The sequence below is a fragment of the Pipistrellus hanaki genome, assembly GCF_964339955.1.
Source record: "Pipistrellus hanaki genome assembly, chromosome: 17".
NCBI classification, from domain to species: Eukaryota; Metazoa; Chordata; class Mammalia; order Chiroptera; family Vespertilionidae; genus Pipistrellus; species Pipistrellus hanaki.
In genome coordinates this window covers 14,612,438-14,624,976 of record NC_140519.1, presented here as the reverse complement: position 1 = coordinate 14,624,976, position 12,539 = coordinate 14,612,438, and the positions used below count along the sequence as shown (strand labels likewise).

General features: G+C 43.8%; 1 protein-coding gene across 3 annotated transcripts in view; it reads left to right on the top strand.

The window, feature by feature from the left end:
- Positions 1–315: 315 nt before the first annotated feature.
- TERF1 (telomeric repeat binding factor 1) overlaps positions 316–12,539 on the top strand; it is a gene marked incomplete at its 3' end in the record, with an annotated part of 38,576 nt that continues 26,352 nt past the window's right edge. For all 3 annotated transcript variants that reach the window (XM_084865012.1, XM_084865013.1, XM_084865011.1), the window contains exons 1-4: positions 316–647; positions 4,271–4,366; positions 6,627–6,748; positions 11,226–11,312. In XM_084865012.1, the coding sequence (XP_084721138.1) occupies positions 341–647; positions 4,271–4,366; positions 6,627–6,748; positions 11,226–11,312 (612 nt within the window). In that variant the 5' untranslated portion in view covers positions 316–340. The remainder of the gene's footprint in view (positions 648–4,270; positions 4,367–6,626; positions 6,749–11,225; positions 11,313–12,539) is intronic.

The window sequence follows — 12,539 nt, the reverse complement described above, 5'->3', positions numbered from 1 at the left end:
ACAGTGTGAGTGAACACCAGGGTCTCGTGTTACGCTTGAATAATGGAGTGAAGTTTTAATCGCCTGTGTCTTTTCTAAGTCTCCTCCTCCCCTCCCCTCCCCTCAGCAGTCAGCTGGTTCACCACAAAGCCCCGCGCTGGAGGGAGGGACGGAGAATCAAACTTCCCGAGGCCAGAGGTCTGAGCCAATCAGAAGTCCGGCTCCAGCCGCTCGCCCATTCCGGCGGTGTGATTGGTGGGTTTCCGGCGGAAGAGCCCGTCCGTGGCCCCGCCCCATCCTTCCAGCGCCAACCAATCATCGCCCGGCGTTCGAACGAGCAAAACCGCGGCGGGGATTGAACATGGCGGGCCACGGAGCCGGCGGGTCGCGCGACTCCCGGGGGCGTGCGGACGGGGCGGACGCGGGCCCCTCGGAGGCGGGGCTGTGGGAAACGGCGAGAGAGAACCAGGAGCAGTTCGGGGGCCAGGACCTGCCCGAGGAACCGGTGGAGGCGGGAGCCCCCGAGAAAGAGAGGGACGCGGGCCTGGAGACGGAGGCCGAGGCGGTGGCTGCCGGCTGGATGCTGGATTTCCTCTGCGTCTCTCTCTGCCGGGCCTTCCGCGACGGCCGCTCCGAGGACTTCCACCGCACCCGGGACAGCGCCGAGGGTGAGTGCGGGGCGGCCGGCGGCGGCGAGGCCTGGTCCGCGGCGCCGGCCCCGGTCCCCCCGGCGGAGGGGCGGCGAGGGCGGGGGGCGGAGGGGCCCGGGCTCTGAGCCGTTTGCCGGCATCTCACATCCGCCTACTGTCAGCTCCCCAGTTTTTCGCGGATTCTGAGTTTTTCTGACAAAAATGGGGAGGGGGGGGACCTTTAAAGTTGATACAGGATAAAGATGTGCTAAAATTGTCAACCTGAGAAACACTCAAACCTGTAGAGGGTTTTTCTGGCGCTATTTGAGCCAAACGGAGGACAGTAGCTGGGAAGCAAAATCTGAAGGGATTGAGAAAAAAATGCTCTGGAAAATGGCACTTCTGCACCTTAGGTGGTTACTATACATTAAGCCAGTGTTTCCCAAACTTCTCTCATGATGAGAATCACCTGGTGGAGTTGTTAAAACAGATTCCTGAATCCCAACTAAGAAGTGCTAAACTAGAATTTTTGAGAACATATAGGTAAAATTGCATACCTAACTTAGTGCTCTGTATATAACATCTGTCTTAGAGCACTAGTTAAGTATACAATTTTACCTATATGTTCCCAAAAATTCTAGTTTAGCACTTCTTAGTTGGGATTCAGGAATCTGTGTTTTAACAACTCCACCAGGTGATTCTCATCATGAGAGAAGTTTGGGAAACACTGCATTAAGCAATGGGAAAGACGTAATTGATTTACGTGAAACCCATTAGTGACAGATGGGGGAGGCGGGAGAAAGCAAAGCGGGAAAGTGTCTGGGATTGGCTGAAAAGTGAAATGACAGACACCTGCGTCTCTAACTTGGTTAACTCAGTCACTGCAGCCCCAGGCGAGGATCTGTGGTCCGCCCTGGTGCTTAGGGTTTGTGCCCTGAGGGGTCTGGAAAAAAGGAAAAACACCCTGTCATTCCAAAGGTATGTTGTCTTAGATGCCAGAACACAATGGGCTCCATTAAAGTAAAAATTGACTTTCGTCAGGAAAGGTTGTAGCCTAGGCGGCGACTGCTTTTAGTTAAAAAGCTTCCAGCCGAAACTCGTTTGGCTCAGTGGATAGAGCGTCGGTCTGCCGACTGAAAGGTCCCGGGTTCGATTCCGGTCAGGGGCATGTACCTTGGTTGCGGGCACATCCCTTAAAGGGGGTGTGCAAGAGGCAGCTGATGGATGACTCTCTCTCATCGATGTTTCTAACTCTCTATCCCTCTCTCTTCCTCTCTGTAAAAAAATCGATAAAATATATGTTTAAAAAAGAAAAAAGAAAGACAGATGTGTTACCAGACTAAAGGGGTCCGTTTGCCTGCATTCATCAAAGCCCTGAGAGACAGCAGCAGGAGCTTGTTGCAAAGAAAGGCAGGGTTTCATTTTAGAAGGTGGCACGAGCCCAGGGACAAATGAGCTAATTTGATGCTCAAAGACCTGGCTCCCTGATGGCTTCCAGGGGATGGGATCTATAGGGGGAAACCACTCATCATGGAGACTAAGGGAGTTAGGGTCCTGGTCTCTATTTGATTGGCTGACACGGGTAGTTAATCTGTGTATCCATATCCAGTCCTGATGCATGCAAGCCATGGCTTGGATGGGTATGGTTTCACTGCTTTTATGGGCCTGAAGCTGAAACACAGCGGAGTCCTACCTGTTATCTTGGTTTGATTGAAACTCTCTGTCGTCAGTGCTTTGTTCCTAAGATTATTTGATACAGACCAGAACCTTATTGTCTTGTGGGTTCGATTCCCAGTCAAGGGCACCCACCTGGGTTGCAGGTTGGATGCCCGCCTCTCATTGGCCAGTGTGAGAAGCAACCAATCAATGTGTCTCTCACAGTGAGCTCCCTATTCCTCTTCTCCCTTCTCCTCCCCCTCCTTCTACTGCTCCCCCTCTCTCTCCCTAAAAAACCAGTGGAAAAAATATCCTCACTTCTTGGGTAAACGTTTTTTGTTTGTTTGTTTGTTTGTTTGTTTTTTAAAAAGAGCCTAGTGGGCATGGCTCAGTGGTTGAGTGTCCACATATGAACCCGAAGGTCACGGTTCAAGTTTCCGGTCAGGGTATTTATTTGTACTAATCTCAAATATCTGAATGCCCATCCAAGTGTTATGCTAGACAGTGAATATATACAGTGGTGAGTAAACCATAATCCTGGACCTCAGTGAGTACATTACCATATAGCAGTGAAAGACAAATCATCGAACAACTAAAGTAAAAATGTGGAGGAAACCGAAAAAGATGAGTATAGAATGCTATGGAAACATATAATAAAGATGCCTTAAGACCTAACAGGGCCATTATACTTCACCTAGCATTTACCTGGTATATATAAAACTAAAAAAGCAGTCCGGCCAACACTAAGCAGATAAGACAAATACATTTCCTCAATTCTAAAATGCCTTAATTGCCGAAACCGGTTTGCTTCAGCCTGTTTTGATAGAGCTTCAAAGGTCCCAGGTTTGATTCTGGTCAAGGGCATGTACCTTCGTTGCAGGCACATCCCCAGTGGATGGTGTGTAGGAGGCAGCTGATTGATGTTTCTCTCTCATCGATGTTTCTAACTCTCTATCCCTCTCTCTTCCTCTCTGTAAAAAATCAATAAAATATATTTTAAAAATAAAATGCCTTAATATTACATTAAAATTTAAACCAAATTAATTCAGTATTTACTGAGCATGTATTTCTAGCCAATGTTAGGGACTAATGACTGAATGAGGAAAGAGCCAACTGGTCCTTGCCCCTCACGATGGTTTTAGGCACAAATTAAAAAGTTATGCAAGTGACTAATTAAAATCTGAATGAGTCCCATAGTGGGTAAGTAAAGCATAAGAGCAAAGTAACAGAAAAACCTAAGCTGTAGAGAAGAAAATCAGACCCCTTCTGTATTCACTTCCCTCCATATTCAGTTTAGTCACCTGTGCAGTCACTGCACATATCCTGCACACCAGTGCCCTTCTGAACAAGGAAAACCTATTTGATTGAAGCTGGCTACCTGCTTTTTCCACACCTGTAACCAACACTTAACTGAAACCTTGACAGAAGTAATATAAAATATTTCCTATAACATTAGGAGTTTTAAAATAGAAAATAAGTTTCCAGATAATTACTAGACACATTTTATAATTTGAGTCTAAATCTCTCTATTCATTAGAGTGCTACATGTGAAAGTAGTTTTAAATATTTATTATCCTACATATGAAATATTTGTTTTATTTTTATAAGTTTTATAAAATAATTTTGTTCTGATATTTTTAAAATTGCCTATAAATAGCCCTGGCTTGTTTGGCTCAGTGGATAGAACATCGGCCTGCAGACTGAAGGGTCACAGGTTCAATTCTGGTCAAGGGCACGTGCCTGGGTTGTGGGCTCTATCCCTAGTGAGGGACGTGATTCTCTCTGATCATTGATGTTTCTCTCTCTCTCCCACTCTCTTCCTCTCTAAAATAAAAATATACATATAGTTTTTAAAAATTGCCTATAAATAAAAGAATATAGCTCTAAATTTATGGTAATTTTTGTGTGATGTTTATAACTTTTTTTCTCAACAAACCACATAGGTACTGCTGGGTCAGAGTTATTTTTTTAATGTTTTAATAAAAGTCACTTTTTTCTTTTTTCAGCTATTATTCATGGGTTATCTAGTCTCACATCTCATCAATTGAGAACTGTATACATATGCCAGTTTTTGACACGAATTGCATCAGGAAAAGCCCTTGGTAAATATGTATTTTTATCTTATATTGGAAATATTTCAGTCTATGTCTAAAGGTAAGATAATGAGAAACAGATGGTGAGCCATCATTTGTTTTTATTGAGAGTTTACCCACATGTATTTGTCATGTACATCTACACACAAGCTTATCTAAAGCAAGTAAAAGGGATACAGTCCCCACTTAGAGCAGTAGCTCTTAAACTTCATCCTGCTTCACAAATATGAGAGAACTTGTTTTGAAAAAAGAAAGAATGCTGAATCCATGAGTTTCTGATGCAGTGGGACGGGTGAGGGGCCCTGGAGTTATGTTTCCTGTAAGTTCCCAGGTGATTCTGATGGTACTGTTGTGGTCCCACACTTCACAGACTCTACCTTGGAGATTTTAATTTTAATTTGTATGGTAACTGGTGGTGAATTTTCCTGTCACGCACACTGTGTTTTTTACCAGCAACTATGATATGTGAAGCCTCTTACTTGAACTTAATTTCAGCACTTATTTATTATATAAATAGATTTTTAACTATAATTTCTTTTGCTTTCCCCAGAGTTCATTTTAGATCGGAATGGACATGCCTGATTCAGTTTATCATGGTCATTAAAAGGGCCTTTTGATTATAGTGAAGGTTCTGAATGTCACATTGAGATGTTTGTGTATGGTTTGCTAAGTATCGATAGTTACCAGCCACTGTGAGTCTTTGATAAAAAAAAAAAAAACTAAGAAAGTTTAACAGTAGTAAAAATACTATCTCATTAAATATTCACATAAATCCTATGAGATAGTATTTATGTACACCATTTGTAGGTGAGAAAAAGGAGGCTTAGGTGAAATAATGTTTTCGACACTATCCTATATAATAAAGATGTATGTAAAATACAAATGGTCATTTCACCGTGAAGCATATCGAGTAATGACAGATCACGGATCAGCAGGAGGGTGGGGCAGCGAGCTACAAGTGGGGTGGCAGAGCGCTACAGGAGGGGTCAGGGCAGCCAGCTATGAGGGGGCGGGGCAGCGGGCACAGCGCTTCTGGAGGGCAGCAGCAAGCTACTGGCACATGCATTCGTACGCAGGGCTACTAGTACAGTTAACCAGTCTGGAATAAATTCCAAAGCAAGATTTTTAACCACTATACAGTGTTTTGCAACAGATTGGATATGGTAATGAGAAAAAGGAATGAAATGTTAATCTAATCACCTAGACTTAAAATCACCTTAGATTTTAAGTCTAGGTGGTTAGAAGAATGTTAGTAGAGAAATAACTTTTTAAAAGATCCTATTTCACCCTAACTGGTTTTGCTCAATGGATAGAGCCTTGGCCTGCAGACTGAAAGGTCCAGGTTCAATTCCAGTCAAGGGCATGTACCTTGGTTGCAGGCACATCCCTAGTAGGAGGTGTGCAGGAGGCAGCTGATCGATGTTTCTCTCTCATCAATGTTTCTAACTCTATCCCTCTCCCTTCCTCTCTGTAAAAAAATCAAATATATATTTTTTTAAAAAGATCTTATTTCAAACATCCACAAAATATATATCAAGGATTTCAAGTAGTACATGGTAAAATTAAATACAAAATAATTTCATGCTCTAGAGGTTTGTTATAATATAGTCAGACTTATAAATCATTTAAGAATTCTGTTACTGTGATAGATACCTTATGTAATGTACTAGAGGTCCAGTGCACGAAATTCATGCACTCGGTAGGGGGGTCCCCTCAGCCTGGCCTGTGCCTTCTCACAGTCCAGGAGCCCTTGGGAGATGCTCGACTGATGTTTCAGGGAGCAGGCCTAAGCCAGCAGTCTGACATCCTTAGTGCTGCCTCGGTGGCGCCACTGCTCTGCACTCCTCAACTGTGAGCCTGGCTTCTGGCTCTCTGACCACCAGAGGGCAGCTCCTACATTGAGCGTCTGCCCCCTGGTGGTCAGTGTGTGTCATAGCAACCAGGTCGTTCTGCTGTTCAATCGATTTGCATACTAGCCTTTTATTATATAGGATAGTTTATTTTAGTTCTTAAAATCAATATTTTAGTAAAGAAAAGCTTTAAATGCTTGGTAAACTAATTTAGCTTTTTCCATTGTTAAAGTTGACTTTAATGAGGAAATTAACTTGAAAAGTTAGATCACTTCCCTAAACTGCTATATATATATATAAAAGCAGTGCTTAAGAGGTAGTATACACTTGGTAAATATTTAAACAAATGAATTTTTAAAATTGATGCAGTAAATCTACTTAGCTTTCTAACTTACTTTATTTTTGTTCTGGTTTTAAAGATGCACAGTTTGAAACTGATGAACGAATTACACCCTTGGAATCAGCCCTAATGATTTGGGATTCAATTGAAAAGGAACATGACAAACTTCATGAAGAAATACAGAATTTAATTAAAATTCAGGTATGATTGTTATTTTCTGTTTATAATTATCTAAAGAAATTAAGAGTCATTCTAATAGAAGTTGGGAAGTAAACCCAGAGTAAAATTTAATGTAATCATTTTCTTTAGAAATTTGACCTTTGGTTTATAGTCTGGACATGAACTCTCTAAGCTGGGACTTATAGTCTGCTATATACAGGTTTATTGTCACACTTTGGAAAATGTGCCACATCTATTTAAAGTTCATGAAGCAACTTTGAAAAACTTGTGGTTTGTGCCTTCTCATACACATACACACACACACACACACAAGAGGCCTGGTGCATGAAAATTCATGCAGGGGCTTCCTCAGCCTGGCCTCTGCCCACTCTCACAGTCAGGAGCCTTCAGTGCAGGAGGCGGCCCAGTGATAAGAGAAGGTGACTCCTCATCATACCTCTGCTGCTGCCACTGCTGGCAGCACAAGCCTCAGGCAACCCTGGGTGGCTGGGCAGCTGCCATCTGAGGCTTGCTTATGCCTCAGGCTGGCCATGGGGGGCTGAGAGGTCGGGGGGTCTCCAGAGGCAGGCGCACGGAGTGTGTGCCTGCCACCCCAGAGGGGCTGAGAGGACTGGGTCCTGCCATCTTCTCTGGCTGTGGGTGCCACCATCTTTAAGGGCATGGCAGTCAATTAGCATATTCCCTCTTTATTGGCTGTGGAATTAGTATATTCCCTCTTTATTAGAGATGAGATATATAGAAAGTGTCAATAGATAGTTCAAGGAACAATTTTTTTAAAAATATATTTTTTTAATTGATTTCAGAGAGGTTTGTGTTTCGAATCCACTCCCTCTCCTCCTCCCCTGCCCCAGGTCCAGGGCGGCAGGGCTTGCAGGGGTCCTCAAACTTTTTAAAGTGGGGGCCAGATCACGGTTCCTCAGAAAGCTGGAGGGCCGGACTATATGAACTACTAATCCCTACTGTAACACCTTGGCTGCGCTCACTGCCCAAAAAACCTGGCGGGCAGGATCAGACTCCCCTGGGGGCTGCATGTGGCCCGCGGGCCGTAGTTTGAAGACCCCTGGCTTAGGGCTTCAGGGTGCTAGCCTCCCTGTGTGGGTGTGTGTCTTCGATCCGGCTCCCTGCAGCCCCAGCGTAGCCATGGTGGGGCTTGGAACTGCTGGGTGCCGGCCTCCCTGCAGGTTTGTGTCTCTGATCTGGGGGCTGCTGGGTTCCGGCCCCCCACAGCCCTGGCACGGCCATGGCGGGGCTTGGGGCTGCTGGGTGCTGGCCTCTCTTCAGGTTTGTGTCTCCGATCCGGGGCTGCTGGGTGCCAGCCCCCTGCGGGAGTGTGCTCTGATCCAGGCCCAAAGCCCCAATGTGGCCATGGGGCTGCTGGGTGCTGGCCTCCCTGAAAGTTTGTGTCTCTGATCTGGGGCTGCTGGGTGCCAGCTTCCCTGTAAGTCTGCTCCTTCGATCTGGGGGCTACTGGGTGCCAGCCTCCTGCGGTTTGTGTCTCCGATCTGAGGCTGCTGGGTGCTGGCCTCCCTGTAAGTTTGTGTCTCTGATCCAGGGCTGCTGGGTGCCAGCCTCCCTATAAATCTGTGCCTTCGATCTGGGTTCTGGCCCCCTGAAGTTTTTTCTCCGATCTGGGGCTGCTGGGTGCCAGCCTCTCTGTGAGTTTGTATCTTTGATCTGGGGGCTACTGGGTGCCAGCCTTCCTGTGGGTTTGTGTCTCCCATCCACCTGGCAGCCCTAGCACCACCTGGCCAATATGGGCCTCACCATCTTGGTTGGGTTGATTTGCATACTCCTACTGGCTGGTAGCATAGCGAAGATATGGTCAATTTGCATGTTTCTCTTTTATTAGATAGGACTAGAGGCCCAATGCACGAATTTGTACACCAGTGGGGTCCCTTGTCTTGGCCTGTGGAACTGGGCTGAAACTGGCTCTCGGAGATCCCCTGAGGAGTCCTGGATTACGAGAGGGTGCAGGCCAGGCCAAGGGACCCCACTGGTACATGATCAGGGCAGGGAAGGATGTGGGAGGTTGGCCAGCTGGGGAGGGACTGTGGGAGTGCTCCAAGGTGTGTCTGGCTCATCTTGCTCAGTCCTGATCAGCCGGACCCTAGCAGCAAGCTAACCTACCAGTCGCAGCATCTGCCCCCCTGGTGGTCAGTGCACATCATAGCAACTGGTGGTCAACTGTCTGCCCTCTGATGGTCAGTGCATGTCATAACAAGCAGTTGAGCGGACTTAGCATATCATTAGCTTGATTGGTTGAACGGCCTACCAGTCAACCAGACACTTAGCATCTTAGGCTTTTATTATATAGGATATGAAGTTTCTTCATGTCTTTTCAAACCACAGTTATTTTATCTTTGAAAAACTATATACTGGTAATTTATTAAATCAAAATTATTAAACTCCAAAAAATAATATTAAACTACAGAAAAATGGAGAGAGAATCCAAGATGGCTGCTCGGGTAGGCAACTAGCCGCAGCCGCACACAACAATTTCAAAAAATACAACTAAAATATAAAATGGACATTACCCAGAACTACAGGAAAGTCGACTGACTGGAAATCCTACAACAAGAAGCAAGGAGAAAACCAGAAGGAAGCGCGGAGGAGCTGTAAAAGCCTAAGGTACGGAGACACGCGGCGCGCCGAGAGGACGGAGCCGGAGAGGAGGGAGGCCGAGTGTCTGGCTGGCGTTCCCAAGCGGGAAGCAGAGAAAAGCTCCAATTGTGCTGGGCCCAGCTCCAACTGCTCTGAACCCCAATTTTAGGCCAGACCCTGGGGACCCAGGCTCACCCATAGGGAGCTGGGCTGTAAAGCGGAACTCCAGGAAACGGTGAGAGGAGGTCCCGGAGGCTCGCACAGTGCGTGCAGAGAAGGGCCGGCCGGCTGTGCCGCGGGATTGCCCTGACGGGAATGAGACAGGGGCTCCAGACTGCTCTGAACACCACCTACAACTCCACTTCCAACTGAACTGAACCCCAATACCGGACTCATTGGGGGAGAGCATAGACAGTTTGGCAGCAGGCGAAAATCGAGGGCACCTTTCTCTCAGAGGCGCTTGCAACAAGTACTGAAGGACCCTGAGTCTCAGGAGTCGCATAGGGCGGGGCTGACGGAAGCCAAGGCTGTAGGCTCCACCCTGAAACCCCGCCCCATCAGGAAAGCTGCCTGTGAAAATGCCTAAACCAAATAGATCACAAACGAAAGAAATGGAGGACAAAAAGCGACTGGATATAGAGTTCAAAACCACACTTATAAGGTTTTTCAAGAGTCTCCTAGAAAAGGCCGATAAAATAAATGAGACCTATGAGGATATGAAAAGGGATCAACAAGAAATGATAAGGGATCAACAAGAAATAAAGAATACATTGTCTGAAATAAAAAATATTTTACAGAGTCCTAAAAACAGAATAGAAGATCGTAAGAATCAAGTCAAAGATTTGGAACATAAAGAGCCAGAAGACACTCCTCTGCAGAAGCTAGAAGGCAAGAGAATCCAGAAAATTGAAGATGATGTAAGAAACCTCTGGGACAACTTCAAACGATCCAACATCAGAATTATGGGGGTCCCAGAAGATGAAAGAGAGCAAGATATCGAAAACATACTGAAAGAAATAGTGACAGAAAACTTCCCCCACCTGGTGAAAGAATTGGACTTACAAGTCCAGGAAGCACACAGAACTCCAAATAAAAGGAATCCAGAGAGGACCACACCAAGACAAATCATAATTAAGATTCCAAGAGCAAAAGACAAAGAGAGAATATTAAAAGCAGCAAGAGCTAAGCAGGTAGTTACCTATAAAGGAACACCTATAAGATTGTCAGCTGATTTCTCAACAGAAACCATGCATGCCAGACGGGAATGGCAAGAAATATTCAAGGTGATGAATAGTAAGAACCTACAGCTAAAGATAATCTATCCAGCAAAGCTATCACTCAGATTCGAAGGTCAGATAAAGAGCTTCACTAATAAAAAAAAGCTAAAGGAGTTCATCACCACCAAACCAGAATTATATGAATTGCTGAAGGGGGTTCTTTCAGAAGAGAAAGTAAATAAAGATAAAAATTATGAACAACAAATACGTAACTATCAACAAGTGAATCTAAAAACCAAGGAAACTAAAAAAAAAAATCTAAGGAACAATATTAACTGTTGAATATAATAGAATCAGAGGTATGGAAGGGGAGTGAACTGATGATTCTTGGGGAAAAGAGGAGAGGGAGATGTGGGAAGAGACTGAACATAAATTGTGCACCTATGGATGAGGACAATGGGGGGTGGGGAAAGGACAGAGGGTGGGGTGAGAATGGGGGGGAAAGGAACATTTGTAATAATATGAACAATAAAAATTTATTTTTAAAAAAACATAAAAATAAAAAAAAATAAACTACAGAAAAATATTTGAAGTAGTTTAGACTTCTGTGTGTTATTTCAGCATTAAACAACAATTCATTATTTTACAAAACAATTTTAAGGTATGTATTTGTCTTTTAGGCTGTAGCTGTTTGTATGGAAAGTGGCAATTTTAAGGAAGCAGAAGAAGTCTTTGAAAGAATATTTGATGACTCAGATTCTGATACGGTAATTGTTTAAATTAGAATCAGAATTGTAGAAGTTTATATGGCATGAGGGAAATGGGAAGAACATGGAAGGAGAAAGGAATGATGAACAGTATAGAGCAGTGCTGTCCAGTAGAAATAAGTGCAAGTCCAATATGTGATTTTACATTTTCTAGTAGCCACATGAAAAAAGTTTAAAAAAAAACAACAAAAAACAAGTGAAGCTAATTCTAATAATATTTTATTTAACTCAATATATTAAAAAAAATTGTCGTTTTTAACATTTAATCAATATAAGAATGTATTGATGAAATATTTTGCTTGAGAGAGGAAGGGAGAGGGAGAGAGAGATACAAATATCAGTGATGGGAGAGAATAATTGATTGGCTGCTTCCCCCTACTGGGGATGGAGTTTGCAACCCAGGCACGTACCCTGATCTGAAATCGCACCTCAACCTCCTGATTCATAGGTAAACACTCAACCAGTAAGCCACACCGGCTGGGCTGGGATCATACATTTTAAAGGCTCAGTAGCCATATGTGGCTAGTGGCTACTATATTGGGTAATGCAGTTTGGAAGAAGGCATTATAACTTGCTTATTTTTCTAGTTTTTTATGTGTTCATTAGTCATTAAGGTCAAAGATTAAAAGCAAGTGCCATTGGAGTAAATTAAGCTTATTCAAAGAAAGGGTTTATGTGTTTTCTGTTAACTTGTTATTAATTGCATACCTTTATATAGTGCATGCACCATAACTGTGTAAAAGGTGTTTTTTCACACAAGGAGCACACTGTGTGATGGGCCCCTAGGCTATGAGTGAGAAGATTTTACCAGAACCCCAACCTTCAGTCACTGTCCTTCCCACCTTCTCCAGGCTAACCACTGGTCTGACTTGTAACATCCAAGTTCAATTTTACTTGTTTCTAAACTTATTTAATAGAATCATATAGCAAGTTTATATATTAATATTGATCCATGGTGTTGCTTATAACAATAGTTTGTTCATTCTCATTGCTTCATTGTAGGAATATACTCTAACATCCTACTTTTGATGGACATTTGAAGTCATTTTCAGTTTGGGGCTATTACATACCTTTATATTGTCTTTTGTAGTATATATACAGGGTGTTCCAAAGAAATATTTACACACTTAAATAGCTGGTAACTCACTCACCATAATTTTCACTCTTTTGAGGTGAATTAAAAAATAAACCTTATATTTCACACACATACAATTTCTGAATTAAAAA